At 36.6% G+C, this 22,922-nt stretch overlaps 4 protein-coding genes across 5 annotated transcripts; all 4 read right to left on the bottom strand.

Moving 5' to 3' along the window:
• Positions 1 to 12: 12 nt before the first annotated feature.
• On the bottom strand, positions 13 to 2,780 carry LOC102630192 (monothiol glutaredoxin-S17). The gene is made up of 3 exons (XM_006467747.4): positions 2,345 to 2,780; positions 2,172 to 2,246; positions 13 to 1,440 (listed from the first exon to the last, which is right to left on the bottom strand). Exons 1-3 carry the CDS (start codon positions 2,519 to 2,521, stop codon positions 232 to 234), a joined length of 1,461 nt encoding a protein of 486 aa, XP_006467810.2. The 5' UTR covers positions 2,522 to 2,780; the 3' UTR covers positions 13 to 231.
• Positions 2,781 to 4,441: 1,661 nt separating this feature from the next.
• Positions 4,442 to 10,706, bottom strand: LOC102630491 (hypothetical protein). 2 transcript variants are annotated; one of them, XM_006467748.4, is made up of 12 exons: positions 10,541 to 10,706; positions 9,242 to 9,813; positions 9,066 to 9,091; positions 8,263 to 8,340; positions 7,274 to 7,347; positions 6,834 to 7,084; positions 6,003 to 6,091; positions 5,822 to 5,878; positions 5,432 to 5,499; positions 5,204 to 5,316; positions 5,051 to 5,121; positions 4,442 to 4,825 (listed from the first exon to the last, which is right to left on the bottom strand). In XM_006467748.4, exons 2-12 carry the CDS (start codon positions 9,789 to 9,791, stop codon positions 4,709 to 4,711), a joined length of 1,494 nt encoding a protein of 497 aa, XP_006467811.1. In that variant the 5' UTR covers positions 9,792 to 9,813; positions 10,541 to 10,706; the 3' UTR covers positions 4,442 to 4,708. The 2 variants fall into 2 exon arrangements, with proteins under 2 accessions (XP_006467811.1, XP_024951257.1); XM_025095489.2 differs by having other exon boundaries at positions 6,003 to 6,085.
• A 5,507-nt stretch (positions 10,707 to 16,213) lies between these two features.
• LOC102630802 (stem-specific protein TSJT1) lies at positions 16,214 to 17,930 on the bottom strand. Its single transcript, XM_006467749.4, has 4 exons — positions 17,576 to 17,930; positions 16,928 to 17,168; positions 16,658 to 16,778; positions 16,214 to 16,543 (listed from the first exon to the last, which is right to left on the bottom strand). The coding sequence occupies exons 1-4, from the start codon at positions 17,773 to 17,775 to the stop codon at positions 16,344 to 16,346; spliced, it is 762 nt and encodes a 253-aa protein (XP_006467812.2). The 5' UTR covers positions 17,776 to 17,930; the 3' UTR covers positions 16,214 to 16,343.
• Positions 17,931 to 18,268: 338 nt separating this feature from the next.
• On the bottom strand, positions 18,269 to 22,182 carry LOC102631102 (uncharacterized). Its single transcript, XM_025094828.2, has 5 exons — positions 21,894 to 22,182; positions 20,546 to 21,479; positions 19,942 to 20,466; positions 18,867 to 19,328; positions 18,269 to 18,695 (listed from the first exon to the last, which is right to left on the bottom strand). The coding sequence occupies exons 1-5, from the start codon at positions 21,926 to 21,928 to the stop codon at positions 18,393 to 18,395; spliced, it is 2,259 nt and encodes a 752-aa protein (XP_024950596.2). The 5' UTR covers positions 21,929 to 22,182; the 3' UTR covers positions 18,269 to 18,392.
• Positions 22,183 to 22,922: the final 740 nt, after the last annotated feature.

The following is a 22,922-nucleotide window of genomic DNA, read 5'->3' as shown; positions in this document are numbered from 1 at the left end:
TAAGCAAGGAACTAGCTAAAACACAAAATAGAATATCCCAATAATGCAGAGTGCTCATACAATCAATAGTCCAGGAAACCATATGATGTCAAGTCATCAGAACACTAATCAGAACGCACGTAAAGAAAACTTTTGGGTCATGTAAAACGTCAAAGATACTACTGTCATTTATGGCTCAAACTTCACCCAAGGTTTATCCGGTATTTTTGTTGATGAAAATCAAATAAGACCCTACTCAGATAGGGTGGATTTCAGCTCTCCATTGTCTTTCAGCTCCATTACAATATCACAACCTCCTATCAACTCACCTTTGTGGTATAATTGGGGAAAGGTCGGCCAGTTCGAGTAAACTTTTAACCCCTGCCTCACTTCCTCATCGGTTAAAATATCAAAGGACCCAAAATTGACTCCCTCCTCCTTCAGGGCATTAACAACTTTGGAACTGAAACCGCATCTTGGAGAATCTGGGTTACCCTTCATGAAGAGCATCACTGGTGAAGATGTAATCAAATTCTTCAGACGATCTTCGAGGTTTTCTTTCTCAACAGTAATTCCTTTCTCAGCCAAAACCTTTTTAAGTTCCCCACTCTTCTGCATCTCCAACACAATGTCTGATCCACCAATAAGCTCACCCTTAATATATAGCTGTGGGTAACTAGACCAATTTGAATAAACTTTAAGACCTTGACGAACTTCTTCGTCAGTAAGTATGTCAAAACTACCAAAATCAACCTTTCCTTGTTTGAGGATTTCAACTACCTTCCCACTGAAACCGCACTTGGGTTCCTCTGGCTTTCCCTTCATAAACAGCATCACAGGGCTTGAATTAATCAGGCTTTCCAGTCGAGAGGTAAGGGTTGCACTCAAGCCAGTTGATTCTGAGATGCCACTCTTTCCACTTCCACCAACAGTTTCAATTCCATGATCTCGGAAAACATCTTTCAGTTCGCCACTCTTGTGCATTGCAATTACTATGTCGCACCCACCCAGAAGCTCTCCTTTGCAATAGAGCTGAGGAAATGTCGGCCAGTTAGAGAACTTCTTCAATCCCTCACGAACCTCATTGTCCGAAAGAATGTTGAAACTTCCAAACTCGACCTTTTCATCTTTCAAAATGTCAACAACTTGCCTACTGAACCCACACTTGGGCTCTTCAGGAGTTCCCTTCATAAATAGCATGACAGGGTGAGAGTCAAGCAGCTGCTGCAGCCGCTTTTTAAGAGCATCACTGAGACCAGGCTCCACTTCCTTGTTCACTTGGGAAGAGCCATTTTGTTTTGCCAACTCTTTTACAGCTTCAAGTATAGCGGGTCCAGCAGCCATCCCAAGGCTGGCAGGGGCAGCAGGTTCTCCTGGGTTAACTGATCCAGCAACCTTAGCAACCTTGTTGGCCAAACTGGATGGATCAGCACCCTCCAATGTATCAACAGCCTTACCATCCTATCAAGCAAATTCATATGAGATATTCAGTTAAAAAGCAATAGGTGAGTGAAGCAACTACATTAAACAATTATTCAATTACTGAGCGAACACATTTAAACACAAATAGAATACCTAAAAGATTGTCATCGGTGAAAGAAACCAAAACCTAGACAGAGAAGAAAGCTTATCGACTACAAAAAGTATTTGCACATACAATTGACTGGTTGGCTGTTTTCCTTGAGATGCATAAACACAGAGATATCCTCTAGACCCAATTCGAAAGAATCAGTGGCTTGTAATAATTGCTAATGTATCTAAGGAAGGATTACAAAATGATCCACACCTAGTTCAAGTAGAATATCTAACTATAAACCCAACCCGAAAAAAGAAAAAAAAGCCTAACAAAATTTAATCAAACACTACAGACCACAACAGGAACTATATGCCACAATCACCAAAAATAAAGATAAAGTGAAAAGCCTAAAAGTAAAACCAACAACACTAATTTCTACCCTTGGCTAAACTGCTAATGAGCATTAGTTTCAAACAACCACAAAAACCCTCCCACTTGAACGATTCAAGCCGTATCTGTAAAACCAAACAGAGAATAATACCTTAGAGATTCAAGTAAACAAGATATAATTATACTTCATCTCATATACCCTATAAAACATAAACAAGAATAACAACCAAGCAAACCAATACCTCAATTAAGCTAAAAAATAAACAATAAAATTTAGAAAAAGAACCTTGAAGAAGACAAAGAAAGGCACAGCTGAAACAGAGTAAGCTTCAGAAATTTCGGGGTGCTCTTCAGCTTCAACCTAAAAAACGATTTCGATCACTTAAAATTAAAACACAAAACCACCCAAAAAAGCAAAAGCTAAAAACCCAACAAAAAAAAGGAAAAAAAAAAAGATACCTTGAAGAAATGGGCATGTGGAAAATCGGTAGAAAGGTGAGAAAAAACTTGGTCCATGTGCTTAGAGGCTTCACACCATGATGCCCAGAAGTGCAGGATAACCGGTGCGCCACTCTGGCGCACGTTATCAAGCTCCTCCTTCGTCTTCAACTCCTTCACTGACCCACCAACACTCATTCTTCACCAATTCGTTAATATCACTCACAGACACAAGAAGAGAGAAAAAAGAGAGACTCAACTCTTATTTTTGTGATGATCGGAGACCACCAAATATGGTTTCAGAAACCTAAATCGAACCTTTTTTTTAAGTACAAATATTTTCGTGACTGTAGGATGCCATCATCAAATTAATCACCGTTGATTTCCGAAGGTGCTTACGATCTTCCGTTCTACTTCCGTTCTATGGGTCCCACTTAGGAACTGCAATTATTCCTATTGGATGCTCCAGGATTTTGTCCCATTATTTTTATTCTTAAAAAAATAGAAGGATAGAAGTTTGATTTTTTATTCCACTTACAAAAATAGAACTGGGCTGAAATTGTCATGTCTTATTCTGTTTAATTGCCAGCCCTTTGTATTAATTTGATTTATTATTATATTGTTAAATTATTAAATATTTTAACATGACTGAAAATTGATTACTGTCTAAATCTATACAGTTTTTGAAGTGCAAGTCTTAATATTAATGTACAACTAAAGAAATAAGTAATTAAAAAATGTTAGTATAAAATTATGTTCCAACATGCATATAGTCAAAATAAAATTATTATTTGATTATTCTACTTTGTATTTATTCAATATTTTTGCTATTGAATTATGAAGATCTTAAAAGGAAAAAAATGTTAAAAATTATTTATTTACATTTGAGACTGTTTAAAATAATGAGATGGGACGAGATATTTAACCGGACGAGAGTAGGACCAATTTTGTCCCAAAAAAAGAAAAGAACATAAATGAAACTTTTTTTATCCTATTTGCATATGCGGAACATGACTGGAATTGATAAATCTCATCTCATTGCCAACCATAGTCCCACCTTATGTTAACCCATTGTACAAAAGTAATTAGTTGGTAAGACAACTCAATAGTATTATTTCGCAGAATAATAAATTTCACAGTAGAATTTATCAAATTTTAAAAAATTCAATTTAATGAATTTCACCAAAAGTTTATGGTTCGTCCAACAGATAAGACTTATTATTCTATCATAAAATAAAACACCATTAAGTTGCTTCACCAACCCATGCAGGTCCTCTAATTTTAGACAATGATGATGCATTTTACTAATTGATAATCAAACTAAATTGGAATTGAAATTGATTGAAATTAGAATGGAAAATAAAAATAAGAATAAATTATTTATTTTGGTTGTTTTAATCAAAATTAGAATAAATTATATTACTATTGATGTGTTTACTTTGTCTTAGAATCAAAATTGAAAAGGAGTTAGATTGGATTAGTATGAGAGACGAATCTACGTTTTCAATAGATTTTCATTATCTTTTGTAAAATGAAAATGAAAATTTTTTTTTATAAGGAAAATTAAGAAATTTAGTTGAGGGCAAAATCCAAGGAATAAGATTTTGATTTCTGACTCTCTGTGGGAATCAAAACTCGAAGAATGATTCCCAAATTTATGAGCCTACACAATTTTGATTTTGATTCCAAACATTAATCTTACAAGTAAACGTGCTATTGATTCCAATTTCAAAATTCGCATTCTAAATGCCAGTAACTGAACACATCATAAGAGAGGATTGAGGAATCCTCACATTCATAATCAGTTGTGTGGGCCTTAAGGTTTTGGGCCGTATTAAAATGGAAAAAGATTCTGATTGGATAATTGACGTTCCAAAAGCCAAAAGCCAAAAGCTAAAGGACAAAACAAAGGGAGTTATAAGCTTTCATTCCAATAACCGATTAATACTGTAAGCTTGGACTAAGAGCTAGCTCTTTTGTGAGATGAGATATAGAACATAATTTGTATGGTCATTCTCATTCAAGCCTAAAAACTCCTTTAACACTATTAAATTGTCGATAACAACTTGAAATTAAATGAGATAATAACTATGATCATTGAGATAGTATTCCAAAAAATGATATGAAAATGGAGAACGTACTCTGAGCTATCATAATGTAACAAAGTTATTACATTATAATTTATTTATAATATCCACTGACAAAAAATTGAGTCCAAATAAACTCTTGGATGCTTCAAACTGAGGCAATCCTTTCCAAAATGCTTTTCCACTGTTTCAACAATCAACCTTTCTGATAATTTTTAGTTTATACAACAAACAATATAATCGTTCCAGAAAATACCATCTTACTTGTCAAGAAACCAACTTGATTCAATGTTGGATTCTATTTTTTGGTGAAACTTAATGTTTTTGGGTTGACCTTATCTAGAGGAATTAGTATTGTTCCGGCATTTCCTTCTTCAGTCCACTCAATAGATTCTTCCTCTAGGAGCTTCATCACCTGAAAAGAAATACACGAATCTTTCTCTTCAACATAGATCTCTTGTACAAGCTTTCATAAGAAATCAATAGACTCAATGGGGTTTTCAAGTGACAAAAAGAAAGGGAAGCTCATGCTTAATTCAGATCTCTTTCATTTAGAATACTTAGGTAGACACAAGAGTTATAAAAGTTAGCAAGTTTGCAGTTCTTTTCCAATAAAGGCAAACTAATTTAGCAGACTTACTCGTCGTCGTCGACCCCCCTTGGTAGTATCTTCATCATTCATCTCTAGGATGACCTTGAGGTACTTGATTGCTGGTGGGGAACATAAATTTCATGAATTCATATAATATGAGGTAAATGATGAGCAAATTAGAGGTATAGAAATTGTACTCACTTGGGATGCCTGAAAGTGAGGAAAGATGACATTTCAAAAGACGAATTGCCTCCTTTGCTCCATGGTCATGCAAGTCCAGCAGCAGGTCATTTTTTGTATCCCTATTTCTGCCACTGAACATGATGAATGAAAAAAATAAAATGCTACTACAGCCCATCCCCCTTCTCTACATTATTAAAAGAGAAAATTGCATAAAGGTGCACATGCTTCAAAGAAAGGGATACTAACCTCGTTTCAAAAATCTTCTTATTTGATTCCTCGTCAGCTTCACGAGCCTTTTCATAAAAGAATTTTCCCTGCCATATCCACAGGATTCACATTAAATCGTTGAATTTGTCTAGCGCAGACATTCTAACATGCGGAAGTTCATCTATGACGTCCAACTTAAACTCAAATTCAGAAATATCTGCTATTTATAATTTACAGCTTCAGTGAGCTAGGAACAACTAAGTTAACATAATCAATAGCACAACTTGGCTTTGAAATACAGGTTATGCACTTTGCTACTAAACAAACTAATAAGGATCAAGTGAATCTGCCAGCATCTTGAATGCAGAAAGTATTTGCTGAATGAAAATATATCTGTTGTCAATAGATGACTGTAGATGGAAATCTTACCTGTTCTAGAAGTTTTTCTGCTTGAACATGATCCCCCTGAGCAAATGCATCAATAGCCTGACAAGGAACTGTATTCTTACTTTGTGGTTCTCAAAACTTAATTGACACGTACAAATTTGCATGTTTGAGGCATATAAAAAAAGTGTGAGAAAACATAAATGAGAGGAGAAAAAGAACCTACAGCTTTACAATATTCCTTCATGGTGCCCCTATATTCCATCACAGCTGTACGAAGATGCTGGAAGCTGTCCTCTTCAACATTATCTGCAACTGTTAACATACTTCATGAGAATGAAAGCTGAAAAAAAATGAGGAAAAAAAAAAGACCAAACCCATAAATTAAAGGAAAATTTAGCTAGATTCTCTCCATATATATATATATATATATATATATATATATATATATATATCTGCAGAACCCCTCACAGGTTCATACTGTTGACCAGACCAGCATTTACGGCAAGTGAACCTAATTCCATATAATAACTTATTGCTGTTTTTCTTTAACATTGATGTTACCTTAATGCATGAATTAGTATCTACGGATAATTCCCTTTCACGAAATATGCAAAATGTTTCAGTCTTTCAGATTCAGAAAACTTTACTTTTCTATAATGTAACTAAAATATATTGGATCTAACTGAAGCAGACAAAATTCTTTAGACATTCCAGAGCCACAAAGTGTAGCTGTTACAAAGTTCTCCAGGTGGGAGAAAATATTCATATCATAGTTTCCATTAGTTATTGCAGATTCTGTAGTATTCCAGAGCCACAAATTGTATCTGTTACAAAGTTCTCCAGATGAGAGAAAATAATGATATCATAGTTTCCATTAGTTATTGGAGATATATCACTCTAAAGCTTTCCACTAGTTCTCCAGAAAGTGGCAGAAATCAAGAATCCTACACACATTAATATGCATAAATACAAAAGTAAATATATGCACAAAAATGCACACATACTCACACACACACAAAAATCCAGTCAATATAGTTAATATAAGAGCACATACTGTTCTGGTTATCTTGCTGCAGGTGCACCACGTTAGCCTTGTATTCTGGTACCAAGTCCTCCGGCGGTCCACTCACCACTTTTCCTAATGCTTTGGACCTCCTCTTGGTCTTCACCATAATTTCAGGAAATTCATCAGATTTCTTAGGAGCACTAAATAAAGCAGCAAAAACTTCCTTCTGTAGTTCATTTCTGTCTTTTGGGTGTTTAAGCAATTCTCCTTTGTTTGTATTTGGATCTTCCTTTGCACGACTGAGGCAATACAGTCAAAAGCTAATCAAGTAACCATATATGGATGAGAAACCCCTCCACCCCCCTCCCAAAACAAAGTCTAAGAAATAGCAGAATTCTTTCAATAAAACCCTTCCCCCCATGCCGTGCCTACTGAAGGAAAATATATTAGTCTTCCAAGAAGTTGAGAAAATAAATCAAATACCATACCCTCCGGAAGAATTCAATTGTTGCAATTTTCTTTCACGTTGAGACCCTCCAAAAGTAGAACATATATCCATACACTGTTTATGAAATCATACTAGGTATTAATAACAAATCTTACACTTCAAATTCAACTGTGATGGAATAGGAGGAACACACACACACACACACATATGAACTTGTTATCTTGGAAGAAGCCAATCTAAGATATGGCAAACTTGGGACATTCATACATGAACAGAAGGAATTGTAGATTTTTTAAAGCCATAATTGTTTAACAACCATGAATCAAGCAATAATATATCATTCTTTTTTTTTTCTTCTAAACTACACATACTTGCGCATTAGAATAAAGTGATATACAATGGTTGTGTGCAGACACAAACACATGATCAAGAGGAAAAATGATCTGAACATGTGTATGACTAATTCGGCGTATAAAAGATTCTCATAATAGTTCAAAATACAAATAAATGAACATTTACATGAAGACACTGGCAACCACCCAATCCTCATTTCTCAAAGATTCATTGTTTAAAGATAAAGCAAATAATCTCCTTGTTAGTTAAATAAGAATATCCAAATTCTCCACAACGGCACAATATACAAATTGCATATTCATTTTCCTGCTCAATACCGGTGTTAAGAAAAATTAGTTCAGGCCACTGGCATGCATAAATAATTTTAGCATCTATCTTGGATGAATTTTCAACAGAGTTTCTCTTGTATTCGTTAAACCGACAATTATACGAAAGGTTATTGTCAGTGCATAATAGACTATTACACCATTGTTTTCCATATTACCAAAAACAGATTTCCTTATTTTGCCCCGAAAATCTTGCTTAGCCGCAGAAAAGAAAATGAATTGGTGATCCCTCTATGATATTTCAGCATGGATCATCAACCACTTTTAACAAATCTCCACAAAAAAAAAAAAAGAATCGTGTACAAAAATTATGACCACTGGTTATTTAAGACTCGGGAATTATGCATACCTTTTCAGAGGATTTACCAAGAAATTTTGTCTTCTCACCCAAAGTCTCTGCCGAGTGATCAATTAGTTTCGACATGCTCTGAAGAGTGAAGAAGAAACGTATTAGTTAAGAACATGACTATGGAATGGGCATATTTTCTTTGACGAATTACTTTATTGATTAAATTAACTTGAGAAGGAAAATTCATGTTATCAAGCTAACAAAAACAAGCACACCAATTATTATTTCAAGTTACAATATAGAAATATAAAATCATGGCCTGAACTTTTCCTGATTGAAAGGAACATGCATAATGTAAAGCATCGCAATCAGGTTAAATGAAAATGGTTCAAGTCTTTAATTGAAACAAACATTTTTAGCTGAAACAAAACAGAGTCTTTAACTATCTGAAATTTTCTTGACCAATGGTTATGCGAATTTTTATCACTTAAATAATAAGTCTCTTCATAGTTATCAATCCAGGCTTTTCCAAAGCTATACTTCCTCTAGTGCATTAAAACCACAGAATGTCATTTTACAGTTACGGGCAAGTTTTTTCAGGCATTTGAACCATGAAGATCGAAATAAATAAAGTACTCTACTGGGTTCAACTACTGAAATTAACCAAAGTATCTCATTCTAACTTTTGGAAGCAGCAGCAAATGGATGTTAATCAAAATTCAAGTTGAACCTTAACATAGAACAGCAGTTTTTAAGACTTGAATTTTATATGATGTAACAATCACAGAGGAAGATGCAATTAACTAAATTACATAAAAGGGAAAAAGCAGAGGCCTCCATCAGGAAGATACTGTCATCCTTACCTTTTGCATATCATATCCACAACTATCTGCAAGTTAAGTATAATATCAAATTAGTTATCACATGCACACGAAAAGAAAAAAGAAAAGAAGAAGAAAAAGAAAAGAAGAGAAAGAGAGAAAGAAAATTGAAAAGGACAATATGTATTAAACTGGCATCAATGTATTTAAGACATTACCGAGAACCTCCCGAATCACATCCCTGCTCAGCTGGAACCCTTCTCCTAGCAATTTAAACAGAAAATCTTCCATTTCCTTCTGCAAATGGTCACCCTTTGATTGTTTCGGTTTAGTTTCTTCTCCCCAAAGTGCAGACATGGGAAACTCCTTTGGATCCAACTTCAATGGCTTTGATGCTAGACCAGTGCCATTAGTTGGCTGTGCAGGTTTAACATAATCTTTACCAAGAAAACTTGAAACGGTACCTCCGGATACCGGATGCCATTTTGTCTTAGGAGGTTTCGATTTTCCATTTGCATAAAATGATTTCTCAGAGATGTTACTATTTGATGATTTTGAAGACTCTTTACCCCTTGCCTCACCAGTGGAAGGATGGATAGAAGAGGTTGAGGCGTTTGCCTGTTTGTCACATAGAGATTCACCAGCCAAATCGGGATTTCGCCCTGCATTGCGACAAGCAAGAGCTATTTCTTGCATAGTAAACACAGAACCATTCAGTGCCTTCTCCTCAATGTCATAATTTAATCCTTTAGACCCAGATACTTCCATTCCAAATAAACTTCACAGATTACTACAAAAAGAAAAAAAAAAATTAGTACACGCTTCTGGATTTAGATTTGACATAAATAATTGTGGAAAAGAGAAAATTAAAGCAAAGTGTGGATCACAAATTGAATCACTGTAACACGTAATCTACCCAATTAATTCCAATAAAACAGAAGCCACTAACTTATAGCGCAGAAATTCCCTCACAAAGCCTTGGTTCTAACAGAAATTTTCTCTACAATCACCCAACTTACATGGTGTGTAATTGTACAATTGGGGAATAAAAGACAAAATCAGAGAAGATATGCTAAACCCACAAAAGATTGTCCATCATGTACATATCCAAATTGCAGCCTAGAAAAGGACGAATCCCAAAAAGGAACCTTCATCAGTTGAACTGGGGAACTTTTCAAAATCGCAAGCTTATGAACAAAGCTCCCAATTTCACTGGTATTTTGACAGTAACTTGAATATTCACTAAACTTAAAATCCCCAGCTACAATCACATAGTTACCTAGAGGATGATAAATATCAAATGAGACGCAATCGTACATAATTTCAAATAGAGATACTAATAAATAAATAAATCAAATTCCGTCAAACCAAAAATCGATTGCTTGTTCCATCAATTATAACAGCATTCCGGATAAGATAATACCCAAATACGAGACTCAAAAATGCAGCACGCAAAGAAGCGATTCAGTAAAAGACGAGATCATAAGAAATATTGAGAGAGAATCTGAGAAGCTTACAAGAGAGGTTTTGGTGAGGTTTTAGGGGAACGGAAGGGGCCCGGCTCTTCAATACTCACTGCTTCCACCAGCAATTGTTTTTGAAGAATGCGTTTGTTTATATAGAAAAAAAAAAAATTAAAATGGATTTATTTTATTATGATTATTTTTAACGTAGAGTGTGGCTATTACTTTTATTATTAGGGTCCTATTATTATTATTATTATTAATTGATGTATTTTGTCACAACTATTGGCACGACACAAATGTCACAATTTTATTATTGATAAATAAAATAATGATTTTTTAAAAACAAGTTCAGATTAATAATAAATAAAAATTAAAAAAATTGTCGGGAAATATTTGAAGTGGTTGGTATATAGAAAGAAAAAGGGAAAAAAAAATGAATAAATGAATGCAACAGTGGTGAGAGGGAAGATGCCTTTTTTTTTTGGCGCCCGATTGATTAAAATAAGGTGTCCAGTATGCAATTGAATTTGAAAAAGTAAACGCGTGATCTTCTTTTCTCGCCTTCTTTCCGAAGGAGTTGAAGAATCTTTTATGCTTCGGGGCAGAAGGAGTCGGATGTGATTTGCCCGAGTATTTCTTTCTTCACCAATACGACGCCACATACATGATTAGTACGAAAGTGATGTGAACCATACCATATGATAAAAGAAGTGCCATTATTTGATATTTTATGTAAGCCGATAACATGACACTGGAGTCCGGAGATACAAATTGGATAGGCCAATGGGCAGAGCATGGCCAAGCTCAGGCCCAGTCCAGCCTGTGTTGGGTCAAGCCCAGGGTGAATAGCTTGGAAGACGAATGGCTTGCTCCCGCTCCCCAGCTTGCGGCAGCCAGTTAACTAGAGAAGTAATATATGGACTAGCATAAGTTTTTCTATATTCGTAGACATATATGTGAACGATCTTCAATCTTGATACATATCGTGGGCAGATTTATGCCATTTAATAAACAATGTCACCTCAAAACAATCATCTCAGAACGAATAATAATAATGATAACGAAAGAAGATTGGGTGAGTAAAGAATCAAGACAAATGGAGGCGGTGCCTTCAATGATAAGAACCTCTTCTGTCAAGTAAGGAATCTCCCTTTTTTTTGCTTTGGAAATACATATAGAGTTTGAATGTTCACATGCAATCTTTTATGTGTGTATGTGCCTTCTTTCTTTCTTCTGCTTTCAAATATTCATTTATGCATGTGAATCAACAGCCTTTCAAGAGAATCATCAATATTCATTTCTAATTTGAAGGATTTCATATAATACCATTTGCTTTAAACAAAATATATGTGCAGCAGGGCACACGTATGATGTTGCAGGCTAGCAGCTAGGCCGGCCATGTAGATCACATTGAGTACACGTAACGTTTTGTTCATACGGCATCCATATGAGTCCAGTTTACAAGAACAAAATGTATGAATAATCGAATGTCTTCCAATTTTACGCCTAGTTTTAATCCTCATCTCTAACGGAACCAATAAAAAAATGAACTATATATACGTAATAAAGCCTTGATGCTTATTATATATATATATATATATATATAGATGCAGCCTCGCAAAGCATTAGATAATTTGCTTTCATAATGGCGGCAACAGCACCAAAATGGATTTTCGTAGCCTTTCTGGTGTCATTAAGCTTGCACTTGTGTGCTTCTCAATTTAGATTTAATGATGCGCCCCCGATGGCGATCATGCTATGAATAAAGGTGCTAAAGTAGAAGGACGCAACAATGACAGTAATATGAGCAAGAAGATCGAGAAAGCTCGGGATGTTATTGGCAAAGAATTATGTGCTACTAATAATAATAATAATAATTGCGGCGACAACCAGAATAACAACCATGGATGTATTATCCCACCACATGACCGTGGACCGTACAATTATGTGCCTTTGCCTGCCCCCCGTTGCGGAGAGGTGACTCCACCGATAGATAATGAGTCGTGCCTGCCCCCCGTTCCAGAACCTATTGTTATTCCTCCTCCATTCAACTGCCCGCTGGTGGAGCCATGCCCACGTTGTGACGTATGCATAGATTTGCAGAGTAAAGGGTACGGTGATCAGAGTGCCATGTCGCCGGCGCCGCCACCGAAGCAGGGTTCAAGGGCTGTGCCTTAAGCTTACCGTTCAATTATATATTTTATCAATTATATATGAATACGAAACGCGCGAATGCTTTGTAATAATAAAAAGACCTTCAGACTTCAGCGTCGGTTTAATTAATAAAAGTCGGAGTGTATTGTTTATCAACTCATAGAGCTCGCTGCTTGCTAAATTCTCTATATTGTTGCGGCAAATAATAAGCAATTAAAAGCATGATAAATACAGTTTTAAAATTCAATCAACAATATTCTGCCATGCAATGCAGCTCTCTACCTTCAAAGGAATATATATATATATATATCAATTAGATTGCATTGATAAAATTGGGATTCTCCGTATGTTTCATAATAATACCACATAGCTCCAAATTAACTATCATGACCTAAGCTGCTTCTTATACAAGAGTCCCACGAATTTTCCGTGGGAATTTGATTCGATGGGGTCATAGTAGAGAAATGAAAAATTACGGGGTCCTAATAAATAAAAAAAAAGTAAATTATACAGTGGATTAAAAGTAAATCTTCATGCAAATACACTGAATTTCAATTGAAACGCTTTGATTGGAACTCTTTGATTTCCCTATAATTCTTTTTTGAAAGGGTCAGTGCAAAATTGAATGATATTTGCATATTGCTAGCTAAAGACGTGTAGTAAATCAATAGGTATATATATTAATATATATATACATACATAATTTATGAGAGATTGTATACATATATGTTGAAACCGAATGTGGGGGAAAAAGCAAATTGCAAGATCACATTGGTTCATTGATTGCACGTAATGTTCTGATCACGCTACCTCCATGGAAGTTTTCTAACGGATCTTACAAGAACAAAATGTATGAAATTATTTCTTTAACAGTTTTACGCCGCGTTTTAATGCACGAATCCAACGAAGCTCAGGGAAAACTTCACTATATAAGACGGCTTCTGGGGCCATTAAGCAGCCATGCATGCAAATTAACTCAAGCATATCAAGCGTTTGATACGAAAAAAGGAGGGGAAAAAATGTTCGCACAGAAATGGATTTTCGTAGCGTTTCTGGTGATCGCATTTAGGTTAGAATTGTGCACTTCTCACAGACCTCTTAACATTGATGGTGTCACTAATGACGAGACGACCAGAGATGACACAGCAAGCAAGAACGCCAAAGATGGTATTATTGGCACAGAATGTGATGCTAATAATAATAACTGCGGCAACTGCAATCACCCTGCAGGATGTGTTGTGGTCCCTCCAAACCCCGTCCCCGTCCCCATCCCCATTCCACCTATTGTTGTACCGCCGATTTACAACGAGCCATGTCTGCCACCTGTTCCACCTATTGTTGTAGTTCCGCCTATCGATCACAATGAGCCATGTTCGCCCCCTGTTCCGCCACCTATTGTTATTCAGCCTCCGTTCAATTGCCCAGTGGTGGAGCCATGCCCACGCTGTGACATATGCGTAGACTATAGCAAGATGGATGCTGCCATGGCACCAGCATATTAATTACATTATCAAATATGATTTGAAATGAAAAGCGTGCTTCTATATGTACGTAACTGTTAACTCTTACATACTTCAATAAGACATTTCAAAGTAAGTTTAATAAACGGATTTCTCAAATTCAGTCGGTACTTGTTTACCATTTTAGACAGCTTAGCGCCCCATGTCCTACAATATTTCAGCATAAAGTCCCAAGTATTTATACATGTATGTGTTTGTGCGTGGGTGCGCTTCAATAAAATGCAGTCCTGAAAGCTCATCACCTTTAACAAAAATGAAAAATGATTTGTCCAAATTGAATTATACTAGTGTTTATTGGAAATTACACATTCGAATTGGCTTAGTAGCTAAAACACTATGTAATAAGGAGGAGAATCTCAAATTAATGAAGTATAAGATTAATGATCTCCAGTGACAATAATAATTAATGGACTTAAAGTGTTGATAATAAAAATAGTCTGGCGTAGGCTTAGTAGTATCACTGTGAAAAGTTGATAATTAAAACACTGTTGTTACTTGGATCATTATCATCACCTGAGCTCCTGACTACCTGGTATAGTAAAGGGTTCAAGAAGCAAGATTGTAGTAGCTGCTATCAACATGTTTTCAAGATTTGTTTAGACTGAAGTGGATTCTTCTCCATCACAATTAAGTCGCAAACTTATCACCGGTGTAGTGCGCATAGAATGCTTCGTAAACTGATTCTGATTATTGATTCAACAAGTTTTCAGCGACAATAGAGGTTATAAGCTTAGTTTTTTCAATATTTGAAGCTAAATCTTTACCCAACTGAAAGAAGAGGATCTATTTTTCTTTTTTTCCTTAAGCATAAACATAATTTCCAGTAAAATGATCGTAACAAAAATAAAAGATTACAATGACAGATTTGGCATGGTGCAATCAACACACAAATTAAGATCCATCAAATACAGAAACATATTACGGTCCACAGTTAAGAAATCTATCACTGTCCATAGTTTAAGTATACCATTTCAATTCTACTGTTGATCAAAGAGAAAAAGTTCATCATCTTATCAATGAAGTATAAAGAAAAATGATTCCTTGTTGGAGAAATTTTGCCCCATTTTTTTTGTAGGCAAGCCATACACCAGCCCAGATGAAACTGGTCGTTAGCATTGTTGAAGTATAATATAGATTAGAATATCTCATCAGCTTTGAACATCGCTTGACATGTCACTGTAAAACCATTGTCAAAACAACTGTTTAATAGTGATATTACATATCTTTACAATGATATTTTTTGTTAACCAAGATCAGGAAGACAAGTATAAGGAAAATCTTAGCACCAGATAAGAGCTGTCCAAAATTTATGATTGATATTATTGTGAAAATAAAATCTATGAATTTTCAACTTTCGAATCATCTATATGGATACCATACGTCATCTTATTTTTGAAAAATAGATGAAAATTCGTATGTTTGTTTAAGAAGAAAATGATCTCAGTTTAGTAGTTTACTGCGGAATTAAAATTAGACGACAGATTGTTTATAAAGTACATCTGATATTTAAACACACAGACGACAAACCGTCTACCCGTTTTAAAAACAACCGACCGACATACAAAGTTACACTGGTAAACTCAGGATTCAAGACTAGCTAAAAGGGAGATCTGGATAACTGAAGATGAATTTAATGGGAAACTGCCCACTTCCACAAGCACTAACGCTACAGAAGAAGAAGAGGGGTGTTGATGATATGACTCATACGAGCTTCTTAAAGGAAGACCCATCAAATGATGATGGGACTGCGCACTCTTCAGTCCTCAGGCCGCGCGTGCCTTTCCCGAGGTCTCCTTAGTTATGTTCTTTTTATGAAAGATAATCATTTATTAAGACTTCGCTCTTAACAAATTCTTTAGTTTTCTGGATGACACGAGAAAGAGAGCTACTAGCTAGCTAACCATTCATTTTTACCCACCATTTCTAATGATTGATTGATTGTCCTTATAATCTTTCTCCTCTGCTACTATTTGATGCCTACCACTATGCCAGATTTTAATATATCCACTACTCACATGCAATATCCAGAATTTGACAATTTGGAGGAGAATGACATAACCACGAGTTTATCAGCCATGAATGATAAATCCATAGTGAAACATTACCACACAACTTCCTTTCGATGGTTTTTAAACACTAGATTACACACAAGAGACCATTTTTCAATATCTGATGCCTCATTACTCTGCTTCAACGGCAGTGGCATCTGCCCAATTCGCAGCACTGCCGGAGCGAGGAATGCTGGGGAGTCGGGTGTACAAGTCCACCTGGAAACTAACTCCACCAATTTGCCTATCATCATCTTCATGCACAATGGCTCTAACCTTGTGAAGTGGATGCACAAAACTCATCAGCCCAGTCCCATTCATAAACATACACCCTGTTTAATAAAGAAATTAAAAGCCATTTTCAGCATCACATTTCTTCTATATATATGCCTATTCTTTCCGATACTAAAAAAAGGGGAAAATGTGCTCTTGCTTTAATGATTAACCTGGAGGAAAAGGCGCACAAGATATTCCACAAGCTTCTTTCATTAGATTGGAATCATTGGAGCATATCAAGGACCCATCTCCAGCAATTCCCCAGTTGAGATCAACGCCACCATCGCAGTCCTAACAGTGTACAATATCAAAGAAATGCTTAACAAAACTAATTTTCTTTCACTCTTAACGAAGATGATTACAAGAGAGGAAATGGCACAGCGTGATCTAACCAGGGTTAGTGAAAAATTTTAAACCTATCATTAGAAGATTGAACTTACCCTTGCTGCAAACAAGGTGTGAGATTTAGCATCAAAGAGAATGAATGCAAATTTTCCTTGGAGATCTTTGACGACTTGATCAGGCGGGTATGGTGCTCGATCCCTTAAAACTTTGTAAGCTTCTATCAAAACCATTGCTTCTGTCGCTTGTCTTGAGAGGCCATAATGTCGCTTAAGTTCACAAATGTTCTCTAAAGTCCCGATAAACATGCAGAAGATGTCATCCATTACAACTATAGACCTGATACATTTCAAATCAAACCAATTTCAAGTATTTCACTTGCGTTTGTTTCAATTGATCGAGCATGCTTGCTGATCAATACTAGATCTTGATTAGGACAATTGAATGATTCCTTTAACTTTTTAATTCGTGAGATTAAGTGCTGTGAAGTGAATTTGCATAAGGCCGGACTCGCCGGAGGCCCCGTAGCTTTAAAGAGTGTAAGTGTGATATAAAAATATAAATGTGATTTGTAACTAATATCTTTATAAAAATGATAAAGGCATTATAAATTTTTCAGCAAACAATTATAACATAACTTCAGTTTAGTTAAAAAGCCACAGCCATAAGTACGGAAAGGGCTCATAATAAGTCTAATCAACAGAAAAGAAGTCATGACACCTAAAGAAAAAAAAGAAATTTAATACCTCGGATGCAATGGACTTTCATTTTCATGAGACAAACCCATGAAATTCCCATTTGAAATGTTACACAGTATTGTCTCCGGCCACAAAATCTGAAAAATCTCGGCAATTTCTTGCCGGCTTTTGGACTTTTTTGACCCAGTGGAAGGAAGATTCAGTTCCGCTGGTGGTTTCCCAATTGATTTCTCAAAAACTGCCAACATTTTTTCCTGAAAAGATCTCAACAATGCTCAAGGCTAGTTCTAAGCCTATACTAAAGAGCTGATTTTTATCCTTGGCACGAAAAAGAACAAAATTCGAAATATTGTGAGCTTATCTTTAATTGTTTTGTAACTGAAAGTGCAGTGAAGTTAGCTAGCTTGCAAGATCTTGCATAGTATGCATGTGGCAGCTCTGTCGGTTTGTCTTTGTTGTACGTGTACGACATGGAGCTAACTAAGACAGGCATATACTGACGAGGCAAAATGCCAATAAGATTAACTAATCCTTTTCAGGTGCTGGTGGGCTGACAAGCCATTTTGAGTTTTCCAATGATATTTTTAGATGATAAGCTATTCGGGCGGCCGCGGTGGGGGGGGGGGGGGGGGGGGGGGGGGGGGGGGAAGGAGATGTAACGTTGACATCTGGTTATATGATGAAGCATTGTTATCCCACATCTCACTTTTGTTAGGCTTCACATGCATCAGCACAACAATCTTGAGAGATCAATTTCCATCTTTCAACCCACAATTATGAACTGTAAATTCGGAGGTAATTTCCTAAAGTAATTTAGAGAACAAGGTGACCAGCTAATTTGCTATGATACTACAAGCTAAATTTTTCATTTGATATACGCAACTGTACAACCATAATTCATTGGACTTTCCTGTTCATACTTGGCTACACGGGGATGATTTCTCAATATCTCCAGTACACGCTCCTTAACTACTCCAGTGCCCATCCCATGAATAACAAAGAGAACCGAACGCGACTCCCAACAAGCTAAGGCTATATCAAGCTGGTGAGAAGCTTCTTCAACTCGCATTCCCCGTAGATCCAAAGAGTTCTTGGACGTTTGGACCCGTGGACCATAAGAAGCCTCTTCATTGCTGCTTCCCGCGGAACCACTCTGGCGGTCTTCTTGCTGGTGTCAATTAAATATGTGTCAATGCAAATCAGATTCAATTAACAATGCTAGTTAAAACTTATGACAGGGTATGTCAAGTAAAAGAGACTCCAGCATCCACTAAATCCATGGAAGTTTAGTAATGCCTTAAAGTTGTGTATGAACTTAAAGAGAAGTGCAAGTACATACCTGCTTTCTCAAACGCGGAGCAGGATTTGCTGCATTCTTTCTTTTGCTATTTGGAATCGGCCTAATATTGTTTTTCTTAACACGAACCCTCATTTTACCATATTGGACTAAGACAGTATCATCATCTCCAGGTACTTCCACTACAGTAGCCAACTTATCTCCCAAGCTCTTCACGTGGACTTGCTCCCCAAATTGAGGAGTAAATGAACTGGTATTAGTTTCACTGACAGAAAAATCATCATCAGGACGGTGAGCTTCAACAATTGCTGCAATTGCAGATTCAGATTCCTTAATCAGAGAATTAATCTCGTCAGCACTGGCATCTCTGAGTTGATTTTCAAAATCCTGTACAACTGTATCAATCTGAACCTTCGCGAAATTTAATTCTTGTTGAACCTGTTGTGTCTCCTTTGCCTTGAGATGTGCCGCACGTCTATCTAGATCTTTTGCCTCATCTTCAATCTTCAATCGTGAAGTTAGAGAAAAAGGAAACCGGATAAATGTCATTAAACATCCATAATTCTAATCCACGAAATGATTTCTAGTCAGATCTGAAACTGACAGAATATGTATCAACGAAAATTAACAGACTGTATAGTTTATATGGCCCAGCTTTCTTAACTTCCATCTAGTTTCCAATGAAATCTGCCAAAATTAGGCCAAATATATACCCTTATCTTTGCACTGATCTATGTTGGGAATCGCATCAAAATCCACTTTTGACAAAGTAGAAGTTACAGCAAATTGACAACGGTAAACAGAAATAGAAGCAGAAGTTGAATCCTGGGAACAAGCACAAAAGCCCAACATAAATTTGTGGTTGTGCACGGCTCTAGCAGAGCTGAGCCCAAAAACCCCCATGAGGAATCAAGTAATCACTAGTAAATTGGCAATCTTGGAATCTCGGCTTGGCTCATTTTATAAAAGTTCAGATACTATTGCCAAAGTCCAGAACTCAATGAAACCAATTTGAGGTTTTAGACCTTGACCATAATGGAAGCAGTTTTAGAAAAATGGCAACAGTGAAACAAAAAGCACGTTTTGCATGACTAATAATAATACAGAAATTATATACCTCGCGGTAAAGATCCATAATTTCTGCATGAAGAGATGCAGCTGTCCTGGCCTGACTTTCCAATTTTCTTCTGTCCTCCATTAACGACTGATACAACTCACTTTTCCGATGCTGCTGCCTTTCTGGCCTTAACCTCTCCACCAACTTTTGTGCACGTTGAATAATTTTTCTATCAAAACCAATTGATTTAGCAATATTCAATGCATTTGAATCGCCAGTACTTCCCCAAAGAATTCGGTAGGTAGGTCGTAAAGTTTCCAGAGAAAATTCTGTGGCTGCATTCTCAAACCGAGTATCCTTATCTTTCAGACAACTTAAATCAGCATAATGAGTAGTAACAACAGCTAAACCAACGCGATCTCTGAGATACTGCAAGATGCTAGTAGCAAGAGCCACACCTTCTGAAGGATCAGTACCACTACCAATTTCATCAATTAGGACCAATGATTCTCTCGAAACAAGTTCCAAGATGTCAACAATCCTTGATATGTGCCCACTGAAAGTTGAGAGATTTTGTTCAAGAGACTTCAACAGAAAATGAGTCAGAAGAAAATAAAACTAAAAGATCTCAGAAATAAAATGTCAAAACAAGGAAAACTACTACCTGATGATCCCCAATATCAGCTAGGATAAGATCAAACCATGGTAATCTTGGGTGGTTTTTAGCAGGTAAATACAAACCAGCTTTCGACATAAGAGATGCCAGGCCCAGAGTTTTCATGGAAGCAGTTTTCCCTCCAGTATTAGGACCCGTGATCACAACCACTCTCGTTTCGCATTCAACTTTTATGTCTATTGGTACAGGGAAATCAGAAATTCCTTTTGACAAACTTCCAACGGTCATTTCACTATTTTCCACATCCGATTTTAGTGGATTAGAGTTGGATGAAGCAGCTGACAAACTTCTTAAAGAGGACCCAAGAAGCAATGGATGTTTGATGCTTTCAATGTTTATACTGGAATCAAAGCTGACATGGCTCTGTGAACTTAAAATTGGACAGACCCCATCCATCCATTGAGCAAAACCAGCTCTTGCAAAAGCAAGATCAATTTCTAGAACTCTATCCATCAGATACTTTATCTCTCTTTCTGATTTCGCTATTTCTGCAGTAAGCAAGCTCAAAATGGCTGTTTCCTCAGCTATCTCAGAGTTTGAAAGCCTCACTTCCATATTGTTGAACTCAACTGCCCCTTTAGGTTCCATGAAATATGTTGCACCAGAACTGCTAACATTCAGGGCTATACCATCTGGAAGTAAATACTTGTGAGAAGCCTTAATACCCACACACATTCTAGACCGGCGCTTGGTTATCAAGGGTTTGTCAATGCCCCCAGCCTGGAAAATTTTAGCTGCTACCTTCTTCAATAGAGAATCCAGATTTTCCATGTTCCTCTTCCTTTCTGCCCTAATAAGCTCCAAATCCTCACTAGCTCTATCAAGGATAATTAAAAGCTTGCAATCTATGCAAAATCCAATTTTTTCCTCTAACTCTGTCAGGAAATTGCAATTCTTGAGTAGCTCAAGCAAGGGAGAGTACCTGTTCAAAATGCAATAAAAATAGATGAGACTGTATGTGATGGATCTTCATTACTTGATTGAAATTTCATGCAGCCATGTTATATCTAAGTCAAGGAAAATTAGATGTCAGCATTGCACTCCTTGTGCATCAGTACCTTCAAAATTATAAATCTTTTAATAGCCTTATTGAAACATGAGAACTGATCATTACCAAATGACCTATGCCTCTCTCAATTTTGTATCAAGCTAAAAAGAATCCCTATCCAGAGATGCATCAAATGGAATTACTTGCAAATAAATCATCTCAAGGCCCTTAAAATCCGATATGCCTCTAACAGAAAAATGAATTGCTATGACATTGAAAAAGGATGAAAGAAAAAGCAACTAACTGTTGGACACATTACCAGGATATAAAGAGTATACAATTCTTTACCTATGAAATATGTTGCCACACTCCTGCTCCAGCATTGCTTTACCCAAAGTAGATTATCTATAAACGGCTAATGATTTTAACAAAGCACACAAATCTTAGATCACAAAATGATATCTAACCAATAACGAGCATCAATAATTGCCATGTGTAATCGGCAATTTGCTGACTTCATTATTCCATTATTAATGTATAATTAAGTCATCACTCAATATCTAACTCAGAATTAAAGCTATAAACTCTACATTGAATAACTATCAATGGATACAATAGATTTCACTCATAGAATACTGACAAATGCAAACAAAGCCTATAATAATAAATTAATAATAGTACCTCTGCAAAGAATCTCCATCCAGTTCAGCCGCCTCCGTTAGCTTCTTCCACACGTTATTAACAGCTCTAAGCGTCCTTCGAACGGCACAAATCTCGCTCGGTGAAAGCAACTGACCAGAGACAGCAGAATTTAGGATGCCGGCGATATCTTCAATTGTTGACAAATCCAACGGCTGAGATTGCATCATCGCCAGAGCGGCGGATGTTTGATTGAGAAGCTTCTGGCTCTCCTCTAGGGACTTGCCGAATGGGATTTGGGCCTTTTGGACGACGGCATGGCCCATGGAGGTTTGCGTGAAGGAGGAGAGCTGGTGACAGAGTGTGGGCCATTCTAAGCTTAAAAGGGTTTCTTGTTGGAGAGATTCTGAGAGACGGAGTTTTGGTGAGTTTGCGACGGCGAGCACGGTGGGCTTGCGGTTGCGAATTAGTTTGCGATGCTGGCGGTAGATGATTGGAGAGTTTGGGGGGTAGAGAAAATGATTGCCATTGCAGAGTTGCATTTGAGAGAACTGAGAAGCTATGGAATTGGAGATAGCCTCTGCGCCTGTGTGCGTGTGTTTTTGAATTTCTCTTTATACATACATACTCACAGACTGTGCCCCTCTAGCTTATCCAATTCAAATGCAGATTTTAACTAAGCCCGTCTGCTGACGTGCTCTCATCACCCGAATCCGAGTATTTCAGTGATTTTAAGAA

Source organism: Citrus sinensis, chromosome 2 (assembly GCF_022201045.2).
Source record: "Citrus sinensis cultivar Valencia sweet orange chromosome 2, DVS_A1.0, whole genome shotgun sequence".
Taxonomy (NCBI): domain Eukaryota; kingdom Viridiplantae; phylum Streptophyta; class Magnoliopsida; order Sapindales; family Rutaceae; genus Citrus; species Citrus sinensis.
Note: the sequence above shows the minus strand (reverse complement) of the source record. Positions and strands in the feature narration are given on the sequence as shown.

What these genes read in the sequence shown, in the direction of transcription:
- LOC102630192 (XM_006467747.4), bottom strand. Translation starts at nt 2,521, where the DNA reads ATGAGTGTTGGTGGGTCAGTGAAGGAGTTGAAGACGAAGGAGGAGCTT. An exon ending in CACATGCCCATTTCTTCAAG is followed by an intron (nt 2,247 to 2,344) that starts GTATCTTTTTTT and finishes ATCGTTTTTTAG; the next exon opens with GTTGAAGCTGAAGAGCACCC. An exon ending in CTTTCTTTGTCTTCTTCAAG is followed by an intron (nt 1,441 to 2,171) that starts GTTCTTTTTCTA and finishes TTTGCTTGATAG; the next exon opens with GATGGTAAGGCTGTTGATAC.
- LOC102630491 (XM_006467748.4), bottom strand. Translation starts at nt 9,791, where the DNA reads ATGGAAGTATCTGGGTCTAAAGGATTAAATTATGACATTGAGGAGAAG. An exon ending in CAGAAAAACTTCTAGAACAG is followed by an intron (nt 5,500 to 5,821) that starts GTAAGATTTCCA and finishes TGGATATGGCAG; the next exon opens with GGAAAATTCTTTTATGAAAA. An exon ending in CTCACTTTCAGGCATCCCAA is followed by an intron (nt 5,122 to 5,203) that starts GTGAGTACAATT and finishes GTTCCCCACCAG; the next exon opens with CAATCAAGTACCTCAAGGTC.
- LOC102630802 (XM_006467749.4), bottom strand. Translation starts at nt 17,775, where the DNA reads ATGTTGGCAGTTTTTGAGAAATCAATTGGGAAACCACCAGCGGAACTG. An exon ending in GAAAGTCCATTGCATCCGAG is followed by an intron (nt 17,169 to 17,575) that starts GTATTAAATTTC and finishes GAAATGTATCAG; the next exon opens with GTCTATAGTTGTAATGGATG. An exon ending in TTGTGCGCCTTTTCCTCCAG is followed by an intron (nt 16,544 to 16,657) that starts GTTAATCATTAA and finishes TTTATTAAACAG; the next exon opens with GGTGTATGTTTATGAATGGG.
- LOC102631102 (XM_025094828.2), bottom strand. Translation starts at nt 21,928, where the DNA reads ATGCTGGAGCAGGAGTGTGGCAACATATTTCATAG. An exon ending in TTATGGATCTTTACCGCGAG is followed by an intron (nt 19,329 to 19,941) that starts GTATATAATTTC and finishes TCACGATTGAAG; the next exon opens with ATTGAAGATGAGGCAAAAGA. An exon ending in CTCCGCGTTTGAGAAAGCAG is followed by an intron (nt 18,696 to 18,866) that starts GTATGTACTTGC and finishes AATTGACACCAG; the next exon opens with CAAGAAGACCGCCAGAGTGG.